The sequence below is a fragment of the Melospiza georgiana genome, chromosome 1 (genome assembly GCF_028018845.1).
Source record: "Melospiza georgiana isolate bMelGeo1 chromosome 1, bMelGeo1.pri, whole genome shotgun sequence".
Lineage (NCBI taxonomy): Eukaryota > Metazoa > Chordata > Aves > Passeriformes > Passerellidae > Melospiza > Melospiza georgiana.
In genome coordinates, this window is record NC_080430.1 from 38019462 (window position 1) to 38042704 (window position 23243).

The 23243-nt window shown below is 36.6% G+C and overlaps 1 protein-coding gene across 3 annotated transcripts in view; it reads right to left on the reverse strand.

Annotated features, from left to right (window-relative positions):
• Positions 1-5276: 5276 nt before the first annotated feature.
• ZNF385D (zinc finger protein 385D) overlaps positions 5277-23243 on the reverse strand; it is a 412937-nt gene continuing 394970 nt past the window's right edge. For all 3 annotated transcript variants that reach the window (XM_058031333.1, XM_058031341.1, XM_058031349.1), the window contains 4 exons: positions 16967-17200; positions 14844-15022; positions 13418-13519; positions 5277-8536 (listed from right to left, as the gene is read on the reverse strand). In XM_058031333.1, the coding sequence (XP_057887316.1) occupies positions 8303-8536; positions 13418-13519; positions 14844-15022; positions 16967-17200 (749 nt within the window). In that variant the 3' untranslated portion in view covers positions 5277-8302. The remainder of the gene's footprint in view (positions 8537-13417; positions 13520-14843; positions 15023-16966; positions 17201-23243) is intronic.

Here is a 23243-nt window from a genome sequence, read left to right on the forward strand (position 1 = left end):
CAAATCTGGAATAATTAATCTACACTTACCTAACGAAGAAATTATTAAAATTTTGATAATTTTGCCTCACCTAATTTACCTCTGAGGCAACTTAAGTATCTTCTTAGCCCACTGCCTTTTTCCACATGGTTGATAACTCTGACCTTTAAAAGGCCCTCAGGCAGTTATCGGGTGTTTTAAATAGTAAGGTATAATTGCCCCAATCACCTCCCTCCACTCTTTTTTAAGAGGAGATATTATATTGACTATTTATGAGTCAAAACTACTATTACAAACTACCAGACCATGAAATTTTACTCTTGGACTTATAAAAACATCATCTAAATTTATAGTGTTTTTGAAGAGTGAATGGATCAGGGCCAGTTTTTGTAAAAGTGTCAGTACTTGATGGTACTAGTGATAGTAAATTAGTACCCAGTAATTTAACTGCGCCTTGCATTCCTAAAAGAAGAACATATGCTGGTTATCTGCAAGCACTAGGAAGAATATTTCATTACCCTGCTAAATAACTTGATTTCATGTTTGAAATTTTTTGCTGCAGTGTTGGAGATTGTCTATAGTTGGAAGAACATCGTTCAAAAATGCCAACAAACTTCTCCAGTTCTCAATAGCTGCAGAATATTTGGCATGGTTAAACTTGCTCTCACACTTTGGTTCAGAAAGCACCACCCTCCATTTAATTTCCAGAACAATTACCTTCTCTGGCACTTGCTGTTGGACTAAGTTGTTCTCCTGAAGGTTCTTTGACACATCATGTAATGTGTGTGCTCTTTAGTGCTTTCACTTATTAGGTTTTGAGGTTTTTTATCCCAATTTAAAGAGTTTAATGAGTCGGTGCGATTGGTAGATGATTTGCATACTGCTGTGGATTATGTATCTGTTGCATGGGATAGTGATCCATCGCAGCCTGTCTCAAAGAGCAGAACTGAAGAGTTTCTGAAGTGTTTAGTGCCACTATGAAATTCCTGACAGTCAGGTAGAACACAGGTATCAATAAAACATGAAAGGCTAATTTACTTTTTTTTTCCCTGCTGCTTTTCACAGCTGTATAAGGAGGTGATAAAAACTCTAGGGTTTATTCCAAGAATTCACTTGACATGAAAAATACCCCTGTGGAGAACAGAGAACCTTACACGGTTAGGGAGAAGGCTTAATTATAGCACAGCCAACAAAATTGGCTTCAGCGCTCACCATTTAAAGCAGCCAATACTGTAATGAGGGGCTTAATGCAGGACTCCAGCCACATGGTTCGATTATGCCACTGCAGGGGATAAAGGGGTACACTATTATAACCCATATTACACAGACCATAAATGGATGTTTTGGTTTTTCTTTTGCTCTTAAATGTTCCTTGCAGTGTCCCACGGTGCTGAGGGAGTCACAGAATGTGATTTAGCAGAAGGATTGGAGGGAAGTAAATCTGTGTGTATGCAGAGAGACAATGTGCAGCCATTTGTTGACTACATGGTGGCTTTAGTGTGGGTCATCGGATAAAGGGCTACAGCTGTTTCCATCTCCTTTCTAAAATTATAAAAACAGTAGAAGAAGAAAGAAATAGGCATTTTCTTTTTCATTGATGAGTAGATTTTAGCAAACTGGTATGACTTGAGCAACTGCAGGAAAAAAAAAAAAAAAAAAAAGTGACCCAAATGGAGGCTCATTACATTTTCATTTTTAATTCCTGGGTTCTCCTTCTCGGTACCAAAACTGACATGAATAGTTTTATTCCAATGCAAAAATCAGATTCAGGCAGCAGTTTGCCTGGCAATAATATCATGGCAAGTCTACATTGAAAATATATCTGAAGGAAAGATTACATTTTTGGGTGGGAGGGGGAGGGATCATCCCCCACACTGAAGCACTGGTTAAAAACTCTCAAATCAAAACTTTTTTCAAATTTACATCTTCTGTGTTACAAATACATCAGAATGACCACATTAAGAACCTCTGCCTCTCCCCATCAAGCCACCAGGAAGTTTTGAGAGGGTTCAAACAGGCTACTACAGAGGCTCAGCTTTGCCTGTGTTTTCTCATCTCCCACTCTGTTGTGCCCCAAACAAATCTCTGCACTTGACAGATTGTGTTTTGAACTGACAGTTTTCACCTGATGCATGTCTCAATGAGAACAGTTCCCATGGTAAATGCCAGCCACGAGCCACAAGCAGAGAAAGGGCTGACATTGTTAACAAACGCTGCAGGCATTTGTAGTGAGAAAATGGTTTGTAGGTTTTATCCTTTTTTATATTGCTTTTGCACTCAGAAATACATAGATGTTTTTACTGAATGTAAGAAATAACATTTAAATTTGATTAAACCTTTGAAGGATCCCAAAAGATGAATATTTCAGGAAAGTATTAAAGGATAAAAAGATGTCTGTCATAAAAATCTAGATTAGGTAAAGAGCACTGTAGTATAGATGTTCTCTCTTCACAATATTTTACCATTACTGTGGCTTTGCTGCTTTAAATTCTTTATTCAATTTATTGACTCGGATCAAATGGCCCAACAGAGGCCTTGATGATTACATACTTCTTAAATGTATATTTAATTATATGGATTCTGTTCATTCATATGAGAGACAAGACAACCAATAAAGAAACATTGAAGAAAAAACAAATTGTAATAAAAACAAATAAAAAGTATGGACATCCTTTCTGGAGACCCAGGTGTTGACAAAATGCAGTGATATCTTGGCTGGTATGAACACACCTGAAGACATGGAGTCCTAAGGAAAATTATCATGTACTTCAATGGTGTGTCCAATATGAATATTATTAACTATGCTTGTTTCTAATCATGGGTGTCAAACCCTTGATTTCTGCTGTGAACAGGAAAAATGTCAGGGTATTGACAGTGTGCCTAGCATAAAGACCAGTGCTACAATTTCACCATGGCATCTAATCCAAAGAATGTCTTCTGAGTTCTTTCTCATCAAACTTATTTTAAAGTTAAGATCTCACAATCTTCAAGGTCCCTACATTTTTATCCAGGAACTCTTCAATGTCTCAGCTTGTTCATACCTCAGAAGTCCAATTTGAGAACATAGCACAAGGAAAAAGGGTCAAATTAGTCCACAAATTTCTTTCTTTCAATACTTCTTATTTTACCACCCAAGCATCATCCCAGCATGAAGCTGGCCACATGAACCAGGCAGCCACTAATAATGTTTCACACTCAGCCAAGTTTCTTTATCAAAGTATCAATACAGAATCAGAGTTGAATGACACCTAATTGCAGTACACAGCATGACTACAAAAGGCCTCATCCACTACAAGCAAAAAATTGCCTCTATTGAAATAAAAGATTTTTGCAACTGCTATCGGGAGTCCCAAAGTTAAGAGCATTATATTTTTCATACCATTGTTAATTTTGGTCTGGAGCACAGACTCTTTCAGCTGCTGACATTTCAGGTCAGGCTACGTAATAATCATCTTCCAGGTAGTCACATTTACTCCAAAATGGTCCTGAATTTTAATAAACTTGTAGAAGTGAGAGGCCATAAAACTCTGGTCCTTGGCTAAACCCTTCACTGCGAGATTGAGATTTAAACTAGTTTAAGATAGGATTGATCAGTGTTACTGTTTCTTTTAGTCATGTATAGAATTCCAGCACAGAAGCTTCTGTATGATTCATTGGCACTGAAGGAATGGCACTTAGAGATAAACAATGAGAACAGGAGAAGACATGATGTCAAAAAAATACTTAACATTTTACATAGTATAGGCTCACGTTTTCACATGCATCTTGATAAACAGGAAGCCCATTCTTATTTTCTTGAGAGCTTTGGGAGCTTACAGTCTTGAAGCTTGAACTGTGCTGAAGCCAGTTTTAGAAATGAAAATTCAGACACATGTTAGTAAAAATACCAGACTTATTGTTGTCAGTTAACCCCAAAACCAGGACACTTAAACAGTAGTCCAGGTTCTGATTTCACATGTTTTCAGAAAGATTTGTGCAACCACATATTTCGAGTGTCTGTGCTTCATATCTACCAAAAATAATGTCATAGTTGTGAAAACCTTTTTAGATCCTGCTCCTCAGTGTTGGTCTAATGTTCATAAAATGACATAATGTTCATAAATTTATTTTTGCAAAAAAAAAAAATTGAGTTAGAAATTCCCCAGGTTACTTTGAAGGTACTCTAAAAATTATGTGTTTATGGGAAGTAAAATGAAGAAACAGGGCCTTCTAAGCATGATTTCAAATTTCAGGGAATATGGGGTCAAAATGCTACTGTATCTTTGGCAATTAAATAAAAGTGACTAAAGGCAGGTCCATTCAGTTATGGTATTCCTGATGTAAATGGAAGATAATGAAGTGAGACATTAAATGTACCAACAGCATCCTTGCATTGATTCGACATCTAGAAAGCCTTTTAAACTTTTAAAATGTAGAGCCAATTGTAATATTTCAATACTAAAATGATAGATGTAATTCTTCTAGTTATATTAACTTTATTTAGCTATTCTTAATTTTATATAATTTTATATAATTTATCTTAAAATAAAGATGCATACTTTTCAAATACAATATTTCTTGACATGGTCGGTCCTTATTTTTTTCATTTTAGATCATCATATTTATACCATTTGCTTACTGACTTTTCACATCAGCTTTTACAGCAGTTTTCAAGAAGGTAACTAAATTTATGGTTCAGAGCAATGATGATCCCTCAGAACAAAGGTTTGAAGCCATAGGTAGTTGGAAAAATGCAGATAGCATAGAAATATAAATATATATAGATATATACCTCCCACAAAAATACCATCTCTTTGGGTCAGAACAGAATAGTTATTCTTTAACACTTTGAATAGAACTTAAGAAAACATCCCTGAACCTGATTGTCTTTCTGAGTTCATTACCCAGCCACTTCCCCGCAGGCTGATTTCACATTCTTATTCCAGTGAGTGACTCTGTCTTCGATGAAATTATCTGCTTCCTTGTGCTTTAGGCTTCCTCTTGGCCCTGGAGTGGTAATATGAAATATGATGGCATTTTTTTATTAAATAGTGCTCTCCACATGGGATGTATTGACAAATAGGTGTAAAGTGTCTTCTGTTTGCTACCTCCTCTGTCATCTGCTGTGGACATACCCTTGACCAGAAGTTCTCTTTCCCCCATTAGATAGCTGTGCCAGTATTTTTCTTGACATATATATATATATATATATATATATATATATATAAAACATAGAACAGTTGTACTGATGTCCTGGGTACATTGGCTTGTTACTGACCGAGAAGGGTGTGGAGCAGCAAGGCACAGAAAATCCACTATACATTCTAACATTTAGGCTTTATCCTTTATTAGGTAGTGAGTAAGAGACAAAAAGAACTGAGTTTGTTGTTTACAGCTGAACTTTAAAAGAGACTTGTGTGAACAAAAACTTGTTCCATAGAGCACTGTGACAAAAGAGGTCCAAGAAAACCGAAGGTGTCATTGCAAATTAGCTGATGTAAGTAGTTAGAATGACACTCTTATTTCTAGCAAAATTTTTATGAACTCTGCTCTTAGTACTGTGCCTCCATACATGCCACAGGCCACGTTTTGGCAAGGATCAGCCTGTTGATTTTGATGGCATCACAACAACATGGCAGGATGTACAGCAGGTGTCCATGCACCAGAAGGCCGTGCATAAGAGCCTTCGGGATATTTGTCTATCTCCCATTTTCCCATCTGCCTGCTTCCTCATGGGGAAAAACTAGCCTGCCCAGACCTTCTACCTTCCCAAAATGTGAGTACTTCTCTGCTCCTTTAGCAAGATCTTACTTACACAGGCTCTTACAAAAGGCTCTGGAAACAAGTGGTGGTTCATGGAGCACAGCTTGAAAGCTGCTGCCCTTTTCAAGGAGGAATCTGAACGCAGCTGGCAATGGCACTACAGCTTCTGCAAACAGATGGAAGGTTCAAAGCAGGCTTAAAAGACCAAGTACACTGAATCTTACTATCTCATGTACTCAAACAGAATGAAAAATTTTCTAAATTGAATGAGAGGAGCAGGTTTTGAAGGCTGGCTTATTTACTGCCTCTTTACTGGGAGCTGTAGAGTAGAGAGCCCTTTTAAATGTCAGCTCCTAGTTATTTAGATGTCTAAACTTGGCTTCAGGAACTTACTCATACTGTTGTTTTGAAAGTTAGGCCAAAGCAATCCAGCTGGTAATTAGCCCTGGAATCACCATCATGTATTTTTCATGGCTACATAGGTGTGAATTGAATATAAACACAAGCTCATTTCATTTCAAGGCACAAACGTTTGCAAATAAACTGGATGAAATAAAAATACATAATACAGAACTTATTTTAGTACTTCTAGATAAATAAATGCATCTCTTTGGAATTCTTCGGACACAGATATCCATGGAACCTCTTCTTTCTCTCTCTTTATATATTTTTTATAAAATCTAAATGCGGAGAGGTTTTAAAAAAATGGCAAATACAAATGTATATGGAAGGCTCACTGATGAACTGCAAGTCAAAAGTGCTGTATATTCCCATCCTCTATATCTCCCACATGTCTGCACTAACCACAGGCAGCATTATATAGCAACCACATGGTCAATATTTTGCATTACTGCCTTTTAATGAAATCTTTCAAATAATTTCCCCATCTAAACTTAAATTATGCTTTTAAATTTTATTCTGCCTAAATGTATGGTAGGCATTTCACTTAGCTACACTTCAGAGTGGTTGCATGTGACTCAGCAGCACACTCCATAATATTAATAGATACTTTTCAGCTCCCTATGGGAAAAAAGCAGGCAGCAAGGATTATTTTTTTCTCTGTTGTTTGTTACTTACCACTTAATGACCCACATGTGAAATCAATGGTTATATAATTATTTTATATAGTAGATTTTCTGTTTATAAGTTATTTTTCTTACTCTAACATATATACAATATATCTATATATACCCCTGATAAATCTTACTTTAAAGGGACACAGTCAACCCCTTTAAGCCTCACAGTAAATACATAAGGCTTTAAGCTGTCCATACATCACGGTCAGCTACAGAATTCCAGGGTCCCTTGAGATCCTAAAAGTTGTATTTGTTCCAAACCCATGATGTGCAGTTATCTCGTAATATGTATCTCATGTGTCACTGTTTACATTTTATAGGTATATTAAGACATTTTATATCACATCAGTAGGAAATAAAACAAGGGAATAAGTCTGTTGCTAAGACTAAACCTATTGCAAAAAATATTACCTGTATCTACAGACACTCCCACTGGTGTGATATAAAATGAATATGTGCCATTCTTGGGATGAAATTCTGGCTACACCGCAGTCAGAAGGAACTTTAAACTGACTTAAATGAGACCAGGATTTCTCTCCTGTTTTTCATTTGTCAGTTATGACTCTCTGTAACTGATTTGTGTCTTCCCTCTGCTCAACACTGAAGTGTCAGGCCTGTTTCATGATAAGATCATATTTTTGGTTTTCCACTGTCATGTCCTAAACATTGATCTATCATGTATGTATTACACTTTTTGAATAAACACAGAGTGTACAAATACATTCTCAGGTAAATAAACATTTGACCCATTCTGTGTACAGTATCTGAATTCTTTTTCCTCCACTAGATCCTCTTTATCACTTTCTTTGCCCCAACCTAGATAATTTTCATTCTTAGGTGAGTGAGGAAAACTTTTCTCACCAGGAACAGCTCCACATTATTGTAATAATTTTTGACTACTTACCAAAGTGACATAATTTTGTTCATTTTATCTTTTGCAACTCAGTTAGAAACCTAGTGGCATAGATAGAGACACAATACTACTGTTTTACAAGACATCTATTGTATCTACTTTTGTTCAGATAAATACCCAGTAACTGCTGATTTGGCAGGAGGATTGGTAAGGGTACTACTATTCACAGTGTTTCTTTTTTTTTCCTTCTTCTTTAATCTACAGAATAAAGTATTTTATATACATTGGAACCAGTTAATGCCCTTTAGACAAATTTGTAAGTTGTTTCATAAAGCAGGAAAGACATTGCAGGGAAATATGTGCCAAAATGCACAGTCAAAAGGCTTTGTAAGTTTTATATGTCACTACAAGTAAATGCTGGAGATCAGTTCTAAAACGATCAATGCTCAAGAGAAATATTCTTATCTGGAGAAAATACCACCCATTCCCCCTTTCAGAATTTGTTCAGTTCTCTATCAAAAGTTCTGGCTCTTCATATATACTTTAAACTATAAATAAACACTGCATAGTTCAATGTCCTTGATTTTCATTTTTTTTTTTGTTTGTTTTGATTTGAAAAATTATTGCAGTACAATTAATTCCTGTTTGGAGTTCAGTAAGGAGCAAACAGCACGGGAGTGTGGGTGGTCCGTATAGGCCCAGGAGCTGGTCGTAGGAGCGCTGGAGGAAGTGCTGAAGTCTGGAAAAGGGTGGCTGCTGGGGCTGTGCGGAGGCTGAAGGGGGAATTCACAGCCACAGCAGCAGCTGCTGCTGCAGCTGCCAGTGGATTTGGTAAGATTCGTGGGGCCATCGGCTTTGAAGGTTCCTTTGAAAATACTAATTTTACCTGTGGGGAAGCAGAGAAAACAAACAAACAGAGACACATAATTTTTTCATATTAGTTACATGAGAGGGAGCTTGATTTAAGATTGTATGTGCAGAATCAAGCAAGAGAGACCTCAAGGTCTACTACTTTGTCTACTGACTCTACAAGGAGCTGTTGGCACCTTGTAACAGGTGATACAACCTCCTCAATGGACAAGGTACAAGGATTTGGTTGGGGACAAGGAGTTCCAGTGTTCACACCTAATTGCTGACGCTCACAATTTAATATGAGATTAGAAATCAAAGCAAATCTAAAACCAGACTAGGGAATCTGCACCAAAGTAAAGCTGCATGTACCCTGTAACAATTAAACAAGGAAAAATCAGATATCCTGCAACAATTAAACAAGGAAAAATCAGATATCAATTAATAGATCTACATCTGGACAGCTTAATGCAGAGATATTAAGAGCAGAATGGAAACATATCTTATTCCCCGGTCTTAAAAGATATTTTTGTTTTAATAATTAGGATGAGAGTTCTCCTTAAAATTAAGATCTCCATAGAGCTCCTCTTCATTTACTCCTGCTTATAATAACAATCAAATAAACCAATCTTATATTTCATGAGTTATGAATATCTCATATTTCACATGTTTAAATGGGTACTGTCCCATATAATTCTGCTGCGTATTCAACTGTTTTCCACTAAGATCAGGTTCATTTTTACAAGGATTGTGAAAACCTGGCAGAAATTTTAAAGTAGCATTCTGCCAAACTATAATATTTCTGTGCCTATCACTGAGGTTTCTTCTTAAAAAACATTTAAAATCATAACATGATTTTCTTGGGGATTACCAAATACAAATCAAAAACCCCCTCATTTAGTTTCCTAAAAAAAGGGAAAAACCCCAAACCATGAAGTTTCTCCAAGACTGAAAATACTCACAAGAGTTTCAGTAATATTTAAGAAAATTTACATTTGGGATGCATACAAATCACCATCTCTACAGATTTCTGCAATTTTCAGTGGAATTTCAAGTTTATAATGAGATGCCAGGAGCCTGAATACCTTTTCAGTTCTGCTTTTAAAACTCTGAGATAAGATTAGAACCTCATTTACTGACAAAGAAAAGTTCCCATTGTCTCTGATGGACTTTTGGTAGGTCTGTGTCCTAACAAGACCTGAGGCCTCTTGCAAAGGGCATAAACTTGAATACATGGTATTGAATATACAGAATATATGTACCATGCTGTGGTAAATCTCAGTGTAAGTATAGACACTTTTTACTTACAAGGAAACACAACTTCTCATTCTTGACTTAAAAGGGATTTTCAAGTAATAAATTGAATAATATCACTTTGACATTTTCAACTCAACAGAACCCTAGTGAGTGAATCATCAGAAATTAAGGGCAGGAGTATTTTAGCACGAACCACAATTGAGGTTCATTATTACACTACTACCATATTCCAAAAGGTCTGTTGGTTCTTTACTGGCCAGATGGATAGAGGTTTTTCATTTTTCCTAACACCTATCGGCAAAACTGCTGGCTTCCAGACCCTTTAAAGCTCTGGGAGAAATATTCAGATCAAACCAAATTCTTTAATTCTCGAAACAAAGTATATAATAGATGCTAGATATAAAATTCCTTATGGTGCCTATTAAAAGCAATTATCTGATCTTTTCCTTTATCAGAGTTATGCTCACTGATCCAAGCTGCCTTCTTTCTTTGCTGAACATATGACTTTTTCTTTCCTTCTCACAATTTTAATACCTTTTACAGCCTTATTTAGAACAGAAAAAAATCCCCAACCCAAAAACTAACAAACAAACAAAACCACAAAACAAAATGAAAAAACACCACCCAAAAAAACCCCCAAAACCACCACCACCAACAACAACAAAAAATAGCCAAACCCATAACAACCCTGAGGAAAATAAAAACAAAAAGAGAAAATAAGTAACCCTGAGTACTTTGTACTCTTTAGTCCAGAGTTCCCGGTGAAGGGGATGTTTTTCTGTAAAGTTTGGACTATTAAATGCTTGATAACCTTTATTTCTCCAGTGCAGTGTTTTATACATGCTGGACAGTTGTGGCTTGAAGAAATATCAAGCAAGTCCAAATGCTACAAGACTTCTTAAACTCTGAAATATCAGTGTGGGAATTTATAAATTTTCTATCTCTGAAGCATGTAAATCTAGAGCAGACAGAGAAGTACAAATGATATTGAAAACATGGGAAAAGCAGGTTTTTGGTCTAACAAAGCCATGAATATATAGTATGTTCTTTTTTAATTTTCTGTAGACAACTTTGGCAATGTCATACATTTTGTGTAATGAAGAAAAAAGATCTCACGTGACTGTTTCTATTAAAAGACTAAGGCTTTCTTGCCACTCTTGGAGGAATCAGGTACTTCTAATTAAATTACTAGACTACTTCTAGTTAGATAACTTTTCAGTTAACTTGTCAATGTGATTCTGATTTGAAGGTAGTTGCAAAACTAGTAATACTTAACATATGCAGTAGCTTGCTTGTTCATTTCTAACACCTAATTTACCCTCAGGTCAACATTAGGAGTAAAGTAACCATTATTTGGAATGGTAACAGTGAAACAATCAATTTTTTTCATTTGCTGTGAAGTAAACTAAGGGACAAATAACTTGAAAAATTAATGGGGAGCATCCTGGTTTCACCTAGGGAGAAGGAATAAAGGAAAAGTAAAGAAAGAGTATTAAATTAAAGGTGAAATTAGTTGGCTTGTTGCTCTGCTATTCTGCACTTCAAGTAACAACAATTCCTGCAGTTTTTATATTCAAAACCGAAAAAAATAAATGGAAAACTGGTCTCTCCTTTCTTATAGAATCCACAATTCTACTACATATATCTGTTCATTTATTGCTAGTTTTTTCTCTCCTTCTTAAATCCCCTTTGCCTTTTTTATGCCCTCTAGCCTGACCTGTATATTGTGAGCAATTGGGATTGAGGGAGAGAGAAAAGGACACCCTGCTGTTATTTGTCTTGAACCTTGGCTGGAGTTCTCAGAAATCACCATTATATAAATTGGTAGAGAGCTGTGCACAACCGCAACAACAATGTAATAGTTGTTTTCATCTCCTGGAAAATAATTTCCTAAAGGAATAACATTCCTGTCAGAAAGGCTTTCCTGATTCCAAATCCTTACCCCATTACATATTTTCTATTCCTTTCAGTGTAGTTTGTATTGAAGACTTTGATCTTTCCTGTGGATTACTGAGAAACCCTATGGGGCTATTTCCCTATTAGTGGATCCACCAGAATGGCGCACTGCTTTATTTTACAACTGAATCATGCATGAATATGCCACTCATGAGTGCTGCCCCAACAAGGACACAGTTTTTGCTGCCATGAGCTTTAACTCAACATAAAAAGAAATGGGTTTTCAGAGAAAAAAAAAGCTCCATATTGTGCCTGCACCAGAGAAGATGGTCAAGGCATAAGGGGCTAATCTCTATGAGGACAATGGATCAACATCCTCCCTCTGCCAGAACCATTTATATAACCCTACAAAGCAGCAGATATAACATTCACAGAATTCACAGAATCACTAGGTTGGAAGAGACCTTCAAGATCATTGAGTCCAACCCACGCCCCAACTCCTCAACTGAACCATGGCATCAAGTGCCACATCCAGTCCTTTTTCAAACAGATCCAGGGATGGTGACTGCACTATCTCCCTGGGGAGGCCATTCCAGTACCTTATCACTCTTTCTGTGAAAAACTTTCTTCTAATATCCAACCTATATTTTTCTTGAGACAGCTTGAGACTGTGTTCCTGCTTTATCAGCCTGGTGAAAGAGACCAACCTCACCTGACTACATCCACTTTTCAGGAATTGGTAAAGAGTGATAATGTCACCCCTGAGTCTCCTTTTCTCCAGGCTAAACACCTCCAGCTCCCTCAGTCGTTCCTCACAGGGTTTGCGTTCCCAGCCCCTCACCAGCCTCGTTACTCTCCTCTGGACACGCTCAAGCTCTCAATGTCCTTCCCAAACTGAGGACCCAGAACTGGACACAGCACTCAAGGTGTGGCCTCACCAGTGCCAGTACAGGGAGAATGACCCCCCTGCTCCTGCTGGCCATGCTATTCCTGACACAGGCCAGGATGCCCTTGGCCTTCTTGGCCACGAGGGCACACTGCTGGACACTGTCCAGCCACACCACTCCCAGCCTATAGTGGTGCAGGGGTTTATTGCGGCCAAACTGCAGGACTCATTCATGCAGTTTAACTGATGGAGAAGAAAAAAGACAGATGTTCACTATGCCACCCACAATATAAGTTGTTTCTTAACTAATGGCAGCATCCTAGAGGTTTTTTAATTAAAAAAAAAAAAAATCTGCTTTTGGATCTAGCAAGAATTGTGTTTCAGATAGTTTATCTTGGCAGTTAGAAATGTGACCAGAACTATTCTGAAACAGTCGAATGAAAGAAGAGGCAGGTTTTTTTAATTGTTTCACTTTTTATCTCAACAATTCTCTAAATAAGGATAGAATGAATGGTTTATATTTTATAGAGTTTTTATTTAGTTATTTCATCACTATTGTCCTTGGTGAAAACTGGAAAGATCCTGTTTGACATCTGGAGGTTTTTTACGTCTCTTGCTCTCTAGTGACCTTTGCAACAAGCTTATTTTCTGAGTTTATTCAGAGTAGCTACAAAAGCAAGGGTCCACAGGCTGTAGTAAACACACCTTAAAGTATATTAAAAAATCCCTTGTGGGCTTCCAGTGGCTCCTTGATGTACTTGATACTCTAATTGCTTATACTATCCTTCTACTTCTAAGCATTTTCCCACTTATGTTTTCTAAAAATCCTACTCATCATGATTAAAATAAAAGTCAAATAAAAAAGGGTGATTGGCTTACCCCTAGCGGATGTGTTCCCTTTTGGAGTTTGTTGTAAGGGCTGTATTTAGGTTTGGGTGGCTTCCCAGCAGCTCTGTCTTTGTGCCTTCTACTGCTTATGTGCTGTTAAAATATATTAGGGAGGGAAGGGGAGGAAAGAAAACAAAGGGTCATAGTTGATAGTTACACAAAAGATCACTTCAGATTCTGCTTTACACAAGATTAATGCTCCAATAAGAGAGGCTTTTGCTCAACAGCAGCATCACTTTAGCTAATTCAATAATGAAAAGGAATAGGCTCTTTTGAACTTTGAAGGATCCTTTGTGCACCAAATATTGGGGCTGTAATTTTCATCAGTTCTAAATTCAGCTCTGCTTCCACTACAGTTAAATATTTTCCCACCTTTTCTAACTTCAACAGGACTTGAGTCAGCTTAAAGCCTTTGAAAAACTCTTCTCTAACTCTATAAATCACCCATCAAATCCAATCCACTGATGACAGAAAGTTTTTGAGGAATATTAGGTAGTAAAGCATCCCCTATTTGGGGAAGAATATAAGGTCAGAAAATTGTTCAAATCCCTAAGCTGTCTGGAGATCCTTCTGAGATGGTTACATATCAAACTAAGAGAGAGTGAAAAAAACTGCACAAAATCCATTATCTTCTTCATAAGTTCTGTGAGATTTTTAAAGTATTTTTCTACACAGATTTTCTTGCAGTATTAGAAGTAAGGGACATTTTTCAGAATTCTTTTTTTACTTTGATTTTCCTTTTCAAGAGAATTATCACAATAAAAATACATAGAACTGGACTTTTCTGCTCCGAGACCAGAAGAATGGGTATTGCTATTGTCCATTATTGAATTAATCTTCATTCTTGTAAAGTTTCTTTACAAGTATTTAATTGCAATAGGCATATGGAATTAACCTAAGTGTTTTTCTGAAAGCTTTGATCATCTAAAGAATGACTGAACATAACTTAGAGTAATTGCAATTTAGAGGTCATGCTTCTCAGTTAGAGTGAAACATTGTTAAAATATTAGAAATTCTCTCCATCTTACATTTCTAAGTGGGTTACTTAGCATTCTGTGAAAGTACTGCTTGCATCCACCTTCACATCTTTGTCAAGGCAAATACCATGCACTACATGAAATGGCAGATTTTATTAGCTCAGGACAATTCTAGCAGTCTAAAGACAGTTGTAACGTGTTACACTTTCAATAACTCTTTACCAAAGGTGCATAATTGAGAGCTTTTGAGAAGACATATTCAATGCAAGGGAAAATCATAATCAAAACAAAACATACAGCGTGGCAGCCAAGTACAATGGACAAAACTGTGATTTCCATTTGGACACAAATTATTCTATTGACATGTGCTGTGTTGGTACTTTACCACCATGAAAACAAAGAACAGTCAAAGATTCTCACTCCACAAGCTGGCTGAGTACCTGTTTCAGTTGTGTCTCGGAGTTTACGTGTACATCACATATTTCACAGTGAAATGTTTTGTTCTGAAGGCCTGTGTTTCCTTTATTCACAGGTCCTTTGCCTTTTACGCCTGCCCGGGGAAAGGCTTTTATGGTTCCACTTCCATTCCGAGCTTCCAGCATAGTTTTGTGCTTAGTCCCTGGAGACAACAGAAATGGGAAACAGAAACAACTTTGGCAATTGGGTTGCCTTCATTGTTTTATTTTCCTTTTACAATAAAATCATATGAGCCTCAGCTTGGTGCCATGTGCTCTCCTTGGAATAGGGCTGTCTTGGTCTGTATCAGAGTCATACTAATGTAACAGTATTTCACACCTGGTATTTATTTACTAAATTACATACCTATAGGTAATGCACTGGAACAAAGCAGCCAGACCAGAAAGTAGCAGCACAATCAGGTACCCTGATGTGAAGTTAAATGTGTGTGACTTTTCTCATTAACTCCTGCTGCTAATAAGACCAGAATTGTAGTTGCAAAAGAAAAGTAATTTAGCTATTAAAGATGTAGTTGGCTTTGATTTGTAGTCCTCCTGAACAGATTGATAAACAGTATGTCTAGGTAGCTTACAATTAAATCTGTAATTAACTTATTACTCTTCAAACCAGAAAGGAGCAGAGGTTCCTGGAAGCAACTTATGGATCATTAATGTCTTGGACAGAAACCAAAACATGTGAGAAGCATGTATGAGAGAAAAATACAGTTCCCTTTTTTTTTTTTAAATTGTAAATAAAGGTTGCATAGAGAACACTAGTGTTCTGCTGCTGCACCTTTATTCAGACTGAACAGTTTTTTACACTGTTGACTCCCACACAGGTAGCCTGTGATGATGATGGACTAACTACTGCATAAAGAACCACCACTCCAGTGCTAATTGCTGTATGCATCCACAGACTTGCAAAAAAAAAAAAAAAAAAGCATGTGTGTGAGCACACACACAGTTTATCAGCACAGGCAGCAGAAACTTGGAAGGTTGTGTTTAAATATTCAGAATAGTGTTTTGGCTCTCAGCCTGATCAGAATATTTAGCATTTATATGAAGTTAAATACTTTAAAAGGATACAGCTTGAAGTTGAACTTTCACCAGTTGAAGATCTGGCATATAGTAAACAGCATTCAAAACTGATGGAATTTTGTTTCTCATGAATGCCAAGAAGTCATAATTTCCATTCTAATTTGAGTTCTATATATATGCCAAAGTTATTTCTTTTTAAAGTGCATCACAAAACCTTTGATCATTTTGCTCTAGGTATTTTATCACTGTCTCTAAATTTCAAACCTAAGGTTCTCTTTCTGTCTCTGAACTCTACTTACCCTTGATAAGAGGCAGCCCCTGACATCCAAGATCAGGAACTTTCTGTAAGATGGCTATAGGTGGTCACTGCCACCATATCAAATCCCTAGATCTTTTAACCCCACCCACCACTGAGCCAATCAATAACTTGCTTAAATTAGTGACTGTCAATGGTGGCTGTTCACTACCAGAATTTACTGATGCTACTAGCTCTAATGACAAGAAAAAGTTAAAAAACTAAGAAAGGGAGGAAGGCAATTACGCATTCAACCATCATGCAGCAGCTGCTATCAGTTGATGAAAACAAAGGGAAAATATACATAATTTTAAGAAGTTGTTTATTAACAGACAATATGGAGCTAAGAACTCTTACTCCCATCATTGAACTCTGCCTGACTCTTTCAGCCTTAATTTGTTAAATTTCAAACAAAGCTGATGGCATTCATCCTCAGTTTGCTAGTTGGCACAAGCAAAACTATGCAAAGTCTGAACACCAAAGGTAATGAAGTAGAGCTGTCATTTAGCTCAATAAGGTTTTGAAGCTGCAAAGGCTAAAGTGTAAGAAAATCTGCAACTTGCAATAAATTCTTTTCTTTCTCTTTTTTGAAAGCCTCGTTGCCTGTCATTTTATACTTTAATAGTTAATGAATTCCATGTAATTGCCAGTTTTCTGCCACCTCTTTGTCCCCTGCTGCAAGAGATCTAATCTATTCAGGGGAAGATAATTGCAGCGCTCTTGAGACAGAAGGGGAAAAAAAAAAGGGAAGCAAGCAAGCACTGCTCCATCTCACCACTGTTGTGCGCCTCCAGCTGCGAGGCAGAGTTGACAGCGACTTTGCATAGTGAACAGTACAGCAGTCTTTTTGCTTTCTCTTCCTCAGTCTCCACGGAAGGGCAAGTGCTGCTGCTCGTGGCTGTTGTGGGGATTTTCTCCACTTTAGAGGTGATCTCAGTTGTCATAACACTGCTCTTCCGGATTTCCACGGTTGTCGTCGTTGATATTGCTGGTGTCCCTGTGTTTGTGTCTGTGGGCAAAGAGAGGAGATGGAAAGAAATGAAAACAAATAGAAAAAAATCATCTGACCTTTGGTGTTGGCTTGCTGACGTCCCAATGCTGTGATGACACAGAGAGGCAGATTGTTCTGGTGGTGGTTTGACTAATGGTAATGAACTAAACCTGACTCTTTCCTTTGTATTTCGTGTGGTTACAAAATACAGTACTCCCATGTATTAGAAAACCATGTGTTGTCTCCTGCAGTCTGCCCACACAGAACTCATAAACTGAACAAAAAGGTCATTAAGAATGTACTGTACAACAGAAGAAAAATGCAATAAAAGAGGTCATGAAAATGACCAGTACAACAGGCAGTTAAAATTTATACACATAACTTCAGAGGCATAAACAGCCATAGTAAAACATAATACTTATGCTGATTGGGTAGCCAAGCTAAAGTTTTAACATTGTCTACTAATACAACTAAAATGAACAAATCAGCCTTTATATCTGGTAAAAAATAAAAGAAATTGATACTTCACTTGATTTTTCCCAACACCACACTAAAAGAATGAAGGTAATTATAAATACACAGTACACATTGTTATTCATTATTACATAATAATGATACATACTAATAACAGTAACTAAATGTATATATAACATTCCCTATCTGAGACCTAAACAAACACTAATAGGATTTTCATTCTGCCTATCAGTTGGAAAGACTACAAGCAAGATATATACCTCAGTCTGGAAACTTATTTCTTGCAGCTAAGAACATGTGCTTTTCCCATACTTATCAAATGAAGGAGAAAGAAAATACACAATGATATTTTAGTTTGAATCATTGATACACGATGTTTGGATATGGCAGTATCATGTGGCTGTTAAGTACTTAGCAGGGTGGAGGACAGCAAAATGCAGCAGTGAAGGCAGTGAAGAAGATGGTGGGTCGGGGACATGAGAAGGAGACAAAGGACAGGACCTGTTCTGTCTTCACAGATCTGCATTTTATCATATTCAGCCTACTGAGTAGTAGCTTTAAAAAAAAAAATCTTGGTTACTTTACTGCAATAGGCCTGGATGTGGGTACTTTCCAGCATGGCTCACTTTGGTTTCATACATTACTTGGTGTTAGGGATGCTCTACCTGTACTATGCTTTATTTGCTGCCCCCCACCAGAACAGACAAAATAGCAATTCTTTGCCTTCGAGAGCTAAGTACATGCTCTGATGCAGGAGGGACACAACTAACTGGTTGCACCACAGTGGTGCATTGCAGACTAGTACTGTTCCAAACTTTGTTAATGGAGATCATTCCTAATAGCTTAGCAGGCAATATCAAATTGGAAGTAAGGCAAACACACTGAGAAACCTGATTCAAAACAATTTTAATACATTGAAGAAACAGTTTAGAAAATTAGATGCTTTTCAGTAAAGACAATTGCAGGAATCCACACTCAGTAGATTTAATCTGATCTATTAAAACAGAATGATGAACAACAACCACAGTACTGCATTTGGGGAAATTTTATTGTATATTTCATTTTGATTGTTTTCTTTGTTTATTTGCTTGGTTTTCAGAAAAATCTTTCAGTAGCAGACATGATGAACACAGATCTCTTCTATCATTGTGCTATAAAACAGGTCTCCACCACACTGAAATTGCAAAGCAAAAGCTTTAGGAGGTATTTTTTCTTCCTCTGATCAGCTCTGAAGGCCCTGTGTCCAGCCTGGGGACATCAATGGCAAAAAAAAAACCCAAGAATTACTTGCTTTGCTGTTAATTCATAAACAATACAAATGCAAAGCAACAAGAGAGGGTTTGTGATGGAGGGAGCCAAAGTAAATTACAAATTTAGAAAACATGAACTGTGAATATGGAAGAAAAAGAGCGAGCACTGACATTGTTTTTCATATCTGTAGAAGGCAGCTAAATATAAGAGAATATACTCTTCTCCCTCATCCCTCCTAGTAGAACAAGGACTATTGGATTACATCAAGAGAGACTTAGATTAGATGTGAGGAAATTCTTTCTAATATTAAAGTTTATGAAGCCTGGGAATAACCTACCTATACAAATCCAGAAATATTTACTACTGGGGGACTTGAATCTGGCTGAACAAATATCTACACAGATATCTACACAAATATGATTCCCTTTCAGTCAGTGGGAATACAACCCTTTAAGCTCTATTAAGTTGTTTACATTGTATATTTTTTTATGTTTCTACATACTCTCACAGAGGGTTTTTAAAAATTATCATTCATAAATCCAAGAAAGCAGATTTTCACGTGAATATTCTAGGTATTGACAGGCATTAAAGCATGTAGCAAAAAACAAAGTCCCACTCAAGGTCAAATCACAATTTGGTTTTCTCTTCCCTGAAAGAGTGCCTGGAAGTTTTCATATCCTGAAGGTACTGGGGATGTCAAATATCAGTGCAGAAGGAATGAGGTTACCTTGTTGAAGAGTGTCTTCTTAGTTATGATTTTTTTTATAAGGTTTCAAAAGAAAAAAATTGAAATATTAGGCATTTTGTTGGGAAACTGATGAAAAAATAAAGCCTTAGAAGATCTGTCCACAAAATTGTAGAGCTAACTAGTCACTCCTTTCCCATTCCAGAGAATCCATTGAATGTTTGCTTTCCTTCAGTCAAAAACTGCTGCAGTGAATTATTTTCCTCAAAAGCCCAATTCAAATCCAAACCCAGTCACTTTATAAGCATTAACATTGCTTTTAAACATCAGTTTCTGCATCCTGGTACTACTGTACAGTAGTAGGCTTAGCCAAGGTACTCTCTTGGTGACATGGAAGGCAAGGGACAGATGGCCCAGGCAGGGGAAAGAGGACATTAACATTCTCTCAGGATTGATAGCAAAGTTGGTGCTCATTCTAATCTTGCAGGAAATTAGAAATATACATCAATCACCACTGCCAGCTTTGCAGTGTAAGGGTCAGTATTTAGCCCTAAGCAAAATATAGATGATAATTTCTTTACTTTCCTTAGGAAAACCCGAGGCAATGAATGAAATAAAACAATAAAAGCTGAAATTACAACAGATTTTATGCTGCTTCAAGTATCTGACCTTCTGTATCTTTGCTGATCTAATATTTTACTATGTAATTATTTAAAAGCTAAAAGAAAATACAGACAATTATGCTAGCTGATTTGAATATTTTGAGGGTATTTTGAAATGCACAAATGAAAGCAGCATAGTATATAAAAAATTAAAAATGGTAAAGGTCATCAGGAAAAAAAATCAAAGTTCAGTGCATTTATTCTGCATTTTAAGAAGTGCCCTATGTGAATACACTTGATATTCTACTAATGCAAATACATTAATGACATTAAAACATAAATAGAAAGCCATTGAAGTTCACCATGTAAAAGTCACGAAATATTTAAACATGCAAAGCTGCTCATTCTCATATAAACTTTAGAATTTTCAGCAGAGATTAGGAATAAAACATTCTAAAAGCTGTCAAGTAAGCTTACAAAGAGGCAATTCAATTCCTTTTCTCACAAGAACTTCTAATCTAACCAGTGTGGGTCCCTTTGAATATTTTAGTGTTGCTGCCTGTCTGGAGTTCAGTGCCTTAAATACAGGGCAGAGCATTAAAGGTATAAGGGATTAAAAACCAAACAAACAAGGAAAAGCAACACCAAAAAGAAGTAGGAAGGCATTTGAGTTCATGCCTTGTAGACTGAATCAGCATTTCTTAACACTGTATTATGACAGTGCTTTAAGAGCTATTTCAATTATAAATGTTCTAAAATTGAGCTGGAAATTCAGCCACAGTCAAATGGAAGATTTGTTTCTGGTGACGCAGGCTTGCAGCACTGTGCTATTTTCATACCAGTGGCCCACAGCAAATATTCATTATTGCAACTGTCACTGCTTGGCTTTGGTATAGAAGTTGATTGCTGATATTTTACGGAACTGGACTACAGCAGCAAAAAAAAAAAAAAAAAAAAAAAAGGAACACTTCAGGATTCAAAAGAATCCATTTGTGATTCTGGTCTTTATAGCAACAGAATAAAAACTAAAAATATAAAAATATTACATTACAATCTAATCTTAGTCACGGGCAAAATCAAAGGTCTGTTTTAACAAGAGACAAAGACAGATGAAAAAATATTCTGTGAGAACTGACTTCTTTGAGTACTACAGATACCATGGTTCAAATGGAAAAGTGTATTGTGATTAAGGTTCTCCTAAGTAAGCAGGATTAATTTTATATCCCAGCTACAAGAGTCATGAATTTTCTTTAGTCTGAAGAAATAGAAAATTACAACTCATGTTTTTCTTCTGAGCATGTGAAAGTTACACTCATCAGTTCCTGCCACTAAGCCTAAGAATTTCTTATCCTGAAGCTATAAATAGACCCACAGAGAGAGAAATGTACTCTGACTTCAAACAAATCACAAATATTTATGAGCATGTTTTTTCTTCCGCAATCTCAAGTGGCACACATTTAAAAATATCTGATTTAGCACATACCCATGCATTCTGGTCTCATTTAAATCAAACTTCGCCTTTGACATAAAAGGTTTGAGCATTTGGCCCATAACACTATTCAGGGAAAAAAAAATAAACAACAAAACAAGCCAAAAAACCCCAACAACTGCACCTGTGCAGAAGGTAGAAAGCACGTTCTTTCTCATAACAAACAGAACTTGATATGAAATATTTCACTGTATGAAACCACTTAGTATTGCAGGATCATCATCAGCTGGCTGTATAGCTTATAACAAACCCATGCCAATGCTCCCACACAGACCCTTGATACCGGCACGTTCAGGGCTGGGACTGCGACTCACAATGTTATTTTCCTGACTACAAAGAAAACTGTGTCCTCAGTTTCCTTGGGCTGCTTTGAAAACTCCATTTTCCACTACTTCTGTGGTAACTGCATTTGAAGATAAGACTTAATTTCTTTAGAATCTATAAATTGAATAGTGGAGTACCCCAAAACCAAAGTATCACCTCCAACAAAATTATGGCTGACAGATACTTTTGCACTTAGCTGATTTTCTGTTCTCATATGCTGAAACGTAAGCATGTGTGCTAGCACATCACTGGCTCCAGCACCTAAATAAAATACTGTGAAAAATTTTGACTTAAATGTATCAACTTCTTATCCCTTATATGTGCAGAATACAAACTTGCATATTTTGTGGTCGGTGCGTATCTGGCCCCTCTACAATATATTGTACAAAAAAAATATTTTGGTATCATATTATCAATAATCCTGTCATTAGACTTAGTTTTACTTTCAAAACTTGGATTCAATCTATTTATTATAGATATATCCTGCTCAGAATAGATATATTTACTTGGAGAGATAGAAGTATATTTTTAGAACTCAGAAGGACCCATATAAATTTTCTCAAAGAAAAAATAATTACATCATGATTTAGAGACATAAATAGCAAACATCAGTGGGTTTTTTGGCATAAAAGACCTAAATATATGATTGACAACTGTTCAATTCATCACTTTATGGTCACCTTCATTGGCACAATATGAAATACTAGAAACCATGGTGTTCACCTGATCTTCTACAGGATGGATACTAATTATTATGCCATAATGGAAGGGTCAAGAGCTCCGAAGTAATAAAAAAAGCTGAGTATGAAAAACTAGGAACAGTATTTGAAAATTTTTGATGAGCTGTCTTTTTTGAACTTTTTTTTAAAGTCTGTTTTTTAAACAGCTCTTTACCTGTTTTGTCTCCCTTTCCTTGTCACTATCCTGGCTTGTCAATACTTTCTTGGTCAAGTTCCTTGTTAACTTTCTTTGTCTAGGTGTTTATCAAAATTACTTTTAATATCCAGAAAGTGAGTCTGAACATGTCTAAGGTATTGCCCAAGCTTTTGCCCAAATGTACCAAACAAGCATTACTGAGAAACTGAAGGACTACAAAATTTCCCAGAATGAGTATGAAAGACAAATACCAGGAATTTTCTGGGATTGTAAGTGGAGAAGAAATGACCTCAGTATTTTGAGCAGCCCCTGCTTTTTAACACTTAAATAAATCATATTACGCACAGTGCTCATCACTCA